This window comes from Acipenser ruthenus, chromosome 46 (assembly GCF_902713425.1).
Source record: "Acipenser ruthenus chromosome 46, fAciRut3.2 maternal haplotype, whole genome shotgun sequence".
Taxonomy (NCBI): Eukaryota; Metazoa; Chordata; class Actinopteri; order Acipenseriformes; family Acipenseridae; genus Acipenser; species Acipenser ruthenus.
In genome coordinates, this window is record NC_081234.1 from 2374386 (window position 1) to 2380385 (window position 6000).

Genomic DNA, 6000 nt, shown 5'->3' on the forward strand with positions numbered 1-6000 from the left:
CCGGTAGTGTGTGTGTATATATATATATATATATATATATATATATATATATATATATATATATATATATATATATATATACACAGAGCTTTATAAGAATCACTGATAAAAGAATCAACTGTGTATAGTGATCAAAACACATCTTGCGTGATTAGGCACGTATGCAGCATGGATAGTGCAATGATGCAGGAAGCACTGCATTGTTTGTAATCAAACGTGACTACGCCACTGCTTGTGCAGGTATGTTGTTTTGTGTTCTCTGTTAGTGAAAATTTGTTTCAATAAAGTGAATACACATTCGGTAAAGGCACTCCGCGTGGAGTGCAGGATGCGCCCTATAACCTGGAGATCAACTGTTCAAGTCCAGGCTATTCCACTACCGACTGTAGATGGGAGTTCCCAGGGATGCAGGATGCGCCCTATAACCTGGAAATCGACGGTTCAAGTCCAGGCTATTCCACTACCGACTGTAGATGGGAGTTCCCAGGGATTGGCCAAGCGCTGCCTGGGTGGGGAGGGCTTAGGTCAGTCAGGGTGTCCTCGGCTCACCGCACACCAGCGACCCCCGTAGGTCCGGCCTGTAAGCTGCCCAGAGCTGCGTGGTCCTCTGATGCTGTAGCTCTGAGGTGGCTGCATGGTGGGCCTGCAGAGTGAAAAGAAGTGGACGGCTGACGGCGCACGTTTAGGAGGACATTTGTGTCCGTCTTAGTCTCTCCCGAGTTAGCGCGGGGGTGGCAGTGGTGAGTTGGGTTGAAATAAAAAAAATTATAATTGGGCTTTCCAAATTGGGGAGAAAATGAGAAAAAAAATAATTGCGAATTTCCAAATTTCAAAAAAGGAAAAAAAAATCGGAGAAGCTTTTACAATTTCAGCATTTCGTTATTAGGCTCCGTTCTAACAAATAGTACCAGCTTGGACAGACCGGAAATGCTGATCCCCTGTATTTTTCAACATGTCAAGCAATAACACAGGTCACTAAAAGGGAGAAAACAGGTGCAATCACCACTGGAAATGAGAACAGCACGTAACTAATGCTCTGCAAACTGCCTCCATACATCTTTATTTGATGTTTTAATTTTTCCTCAAATTGAGGGTGGAGAATTTGGATTGCATCTTAAATTCGAGGGCATCTTAAATTCGAAGGAATCCAGTATTCACTCTGTTACATGTTTCAGTCATCACATCCTGATAACTTTTTAAAACTCAGAAGTTTGTTAGGTACACTAGAGTGTAAACCCTTATTCTTTGCATCAATCTTTTTAATGTAAGAATCAACTTTAAATGTTTTCAGTCTTCAGTATTCTGTTTAGCATTATGTTATATGATTAACACTCTCTTTCTCCATCTCTCTCAGATTGGGCCCCCGTTACCAGTTAAAGGGGACTCCAAACCTCCTCCTCCTCCACCCCCCAAAACCAGAAGATCTGTTGTCCCATCCCCAGATCATGCTCCACAGTGAGAGGGCTTCTGCGTGGGAGGGCAGTGCAGTTCTGGAGTGGGGAGGTGGGCTAGCTTGGGAGAGTATCTCACCACCCCTCCAGTCATGGGACTCTGCTTCAAGCAAGGCCCCCTGCAGTAATGGGTGGGGCATTGCCTGCTTTGCAGATGGTGTTTTAAGAGCTTATTTTGTGGATTGTCTGAATCTTAACAGATGGCTAGATATATCTAATGTAGTTCATACAAGTGGCTGCCTCTTATGGAGTGTCATCTCGCGAATTCTGTTTTGTTTTTTGGTGTCATGAACTATGTATTAGAGCCACACTTACTAAAGTTGTTTTTAAAGATGTGTTCCTAGTTTTACAAGCAGACAGGCACTATTGTTGTTTATCTTAGTTTTTTGAGAAAATGAAACCTATATGAGCTCTTAAGATACACAGTAACAAATACACTTAGGATACACAGTAACAAATACACTTAAGATACACATTATAACAAATAAAATTCAAGATACACATTAACAAATAAACGTGGCAGTCTTTCTACAGGGGTATGAGATGGAATGCTGTAATCTAGAAATTAAGACAAACATTGTGGCTATTGCCTTACTCACTTCATTTTGTGAGTCAACTCCCATGAGTTTCTTATTGACCCCAAACAATATGATGGTGAAAATATGGCCTGCAGGGTGCAATGTAGATCCAACACTGTAGACAGAGCTTTTCAGAGGACCTGATGGTTTGAAATGGAATGGTGGTGGACATTGTTTTGATTGTGTTTTCCCAGTGAATGGAGTTTATCAGCATTTTGTTTGATCATTGATCAATTCTATATTACTGTTATATTGGAAGCCCGATAAGCAGGGCATCGTATCATACTGGATACCAGGCTGATGTGGATGCTCTCTGGTCATTGGGCAACCACACCCTCATAACATTCTGCACTACACAGCATAATGATCTGAATCTGTTCCTCTTCACTTCAAGACATTTCACACCGGAAAGAAAATAGAGACAACCAATGTTAGAAATAATGCCTATGATGCTGCCTTATGGGACTCCCTGTAGAATGTTTTAAACATACTGCGCAAGATGACACTCCTAGAAAAATAAGAGACTCACCACTGCTGTGTTAGGAATGGATGATATAAAGAGGAGTCAAGGTGTGGATGCATTAACTAAGCTGAGCAATACCTTCTAAGCTGCAGTCTTACACAAAAGAAGGAGTATTCACCCACCTGGAACGTGTGATGTAGCTAATGTCAGATAATATTTTTTTTAATATCATGATTTTAAATGCACAACACAGAATTAACTTAAATCTAATTTTAATTTTTTTTTTTCTTGTTAATGAAAATTGTTTAGCAATTTGACAATTCCACAGCAGCCACCTTACCAAATACTATTAACTTCTTCTCATGATTGAGCCTATTGGGAGTTATTTAACCCTGTGTTGCAGACTTCAAAACTACAATGTCAAACATCATCACAAAATGCAAATCCACTAAAAATCCTCTCTGAGTAAATTTTTTTTTGCGTAAGCAATGTTTTAAAAAGAGAAAGATACAATAAGATGATTAACAAAAAATACTTTAAGAAGTGCAATACAACTCTAAACACTGACTGCATGAGATCCAACACAGGACTTTTCTAGGGTCTGTTTTTATGAACTAAATACTGAGTCAACCATAATAAGGTTTCATCTGCATAGAATTGTATTTGATTAATAAAAACTTACTTACTTAACCCCTACTGGCCCTTATTTTCCATTACTCCTGCAGTCTTGATTTTTATTTTTATTTTACTAAAATTTGTATTGACTTTTATTTCCAGTACATCACAAAGATGTGTATTAGTGTAATAGCCACCAAAGCACAGTGATGTATTCACCCTGAAACTAATATAAACATTAAATAGCTATCAAAAGCAGGAACTGATCTTAACTGACATGCATATATTACCTCATGTATTTAAAAAAGGTGAGCAAAATGCACTGGATCTCAATAATGTAAATACAAGAAAAGATGTTTTTTTTTGATGGTTTGGTTTAGCTGAATGACGCCTGACCTGACTATTTGCACATTAAGAGCAAGATGCACAAAATCATAGTGGCTTTTTAACAGTGCTCTGACATGTCTGTTGTATTTATACTGGGTAGTGCCATGTTCTTAATAATGATATTATTTTCCGGGTACAATTAGCTTGACATGTGTTTGGCATTTCAGTCAGAGTAGTGCAGTCAGAACTCTCCTTTAATCCCACCTCTTTGTTATAAGAACATAAGAAAGTTTACAAACGAGAGGAGGTTGCTAGTAGCTTATTGATCCCAGAATCTCATCAAGCAGCTTCTTGAAGGATCCCAGGGTGTCAGCTTCAATAACATTACTGGGGAGTTGGTTCCAGACCTCCACAATTCTCTGTGTAAAAAAGTGCCTCCTAGTTTCTGTTCTGAATGCCCCTTTATCTAATCTCTGTTTGTGACCCCTGGTCCTTGTTTCTTTTTTCTTTATATTCTGAGGTGTAACTTTTTCCATGGTGACAAGGAGAGTTCTGTACTTGTGACAGGAAGTGACTGTTTTTGTGGCGCTGTCAATACAGGAACAGACCCAAACATGGTTGTGGAGTAGAGTATGTCCTTCCTGGCTTCTTCCTCATGTATTTTCAGGAAAGCAGGGTGCTCCACTTGCTGTTTGTAAGGTAATCAAACATACATGAAGACTTCTTTCATCCACAATCAGGAAGCTGCATTGCAGGGCTCTACCACACAGTGGATGACTGCATAACTACAGAAATAATTTCTAGCTTTAAAAAACAAACCAGAATTCAAGCAAAACCATTGAAGATACAAGTAAGAACATAAGAGCAGTTTGACAATCAGGCTCACCCTTTCTTAGCACACCATTTGCCCCTAATTGGAGGATCTAATTTAATAGGAATGCATGTTTCCTAGTATTGTAGATCCTACTAATTCACTTGGTAGGCTATTCCATGTATTTATAACTCTCTGTGTAGAGTGCTTTGTGTCTTATGTTCTAAACTTACTTTAGCTTCCATTTACCGGTACTTGTAATTTTTAAAATAATAATAAATGCACTATTACTGTTTATAATTGCAGTTAAACCATGATTTTTGGGCTTACCTTTGTCTGTGTGGCTTTTTCTGGTTAACTACCAAATGGTAATGCCCTCGGGTAACTAGAGAAGGAGCACATCTATAAATACTTCAGATAGCCACTCCTGATATGAGGAACTTAGAAAACAGCAAGTGGAGCACTCTACTTCCATGACAACAAGTCAAGCATGTACTCTGCCTCTCTGCAAAGGCTGGCACATACTATTTTTTTTTTTTAAAACAGGGGTGACTGTAAAATTTGTAATGAATAAAACTTCAATTATTTACAAATACATGTGTCCTCTTTTCCTTCACCGTACTGATTTTTATTGTGCATAATTTAACCCACAACTTGTTCACAGTCATCCCCAAATACGACTTTAATTGACAATAGTTCTTCAGGGACTCAAACACCATATCATTTCATAGCTGGATTTATTTTTTAATCTAAATGGATTGTTATCTTACAAAGGACAATTCCACTCATGAATGAGTCATTTTCTTGTCAGTCTGTCTTGACAGGTATATACCAAAGCTTTAACTTTGGTTTGCTGCAGAAGCCCCTCCCATGACAGGAAGTCTATAAGAGGAAGTGCTCGAGCAGCCAACCAACACAATTTCTTTTCCTGAAAGGACCAGCTACATGACAGTGTTGCTTTCCCTTGCTTTATATTTTGTGCCTTTGTGACATTTTTGCTAGAAATATATTTTTTGTTCTTAATGTGCTGTGTGCTTACTGCTTAACACCTTGGTAGTGTAATGATGCAGAGATGAATGGTGGGGTGATTGCTCTATTGAAAGCATGCAGAGATGAATGGTGGGGTGATTGCTCTATTGAAAGCATGCAGAGATGAATGGTGGGGTGATTGCTCTATTGAAAGCATGCAGAGATGAATGGTGGGGTCATTGCTCTATTGAAAGCATGCAGAGATGAATGGTGGGGTGATTGCTCTATTGAAAGCATGCAGAGATGAATGGTGGGGTCATTGCTCTATTGCTGTATACTCTTCTTTACTTCCAGTGTATGTTGACATGTTTATGTTTGCAATAATAGCAAGCAAGTTATACAGCTAAGAGAACACCCCTCTGGAAGCAAGCAAAGTGTTCTCTAAGATGGAGTTAGCCATCAGACACAATATGAATCAATAAATAAATAAATAAACATGTATTACTTGTCATGACGCAAGTGCATCAACGTATGAAATGAACTGAATAAGTAAAAGAAAAGCAATAGGCAAGTGTATGTTAATAAACTATAATAATAAAGTAACAGACAAACAATAATAAACTGTCAAACTAAATAAACACAGCCACCCTACACATGTTAAAAAATGTAGCAGCAATATAAAAAGACATGCACATTATTTAACAGGTTTCAGGCACTGTGAGCCCTCCAAATCTTCCTCTTCTACAGAAGTTTCTTGGGTCAATGTTTTTCTGCCCCTGCATTGCC

At 38.6% G+C, this 6000-nt stretch overlaps 1 protein-coding gene across 1 annotated transcript in view; it reads left to right on the top strand.

Moving 5' to 3' along the window:
- Window positions 1-4852, top strand: part of LOC117411725 (dedicator of cytokinesis protein 5-like) — a 152507-nt gene extending 147655 nt beyond the window's left edge. Inside the window, exon 52 of the mRNA XM_059013776.1 lies at window positions 1355-4852. Coding sequence (XP_058869759.1) covers window positions 1355-1459 — 105 coding nt within the window. The 3' untranslated portion in view covers window positions 1460-4852. The remainder of the gene's footprint in view (window positions 1-1354) is intronic.
- The last annotated feature ends 1148 nt before the right edge of the window (window positions 4853-6000 follow it).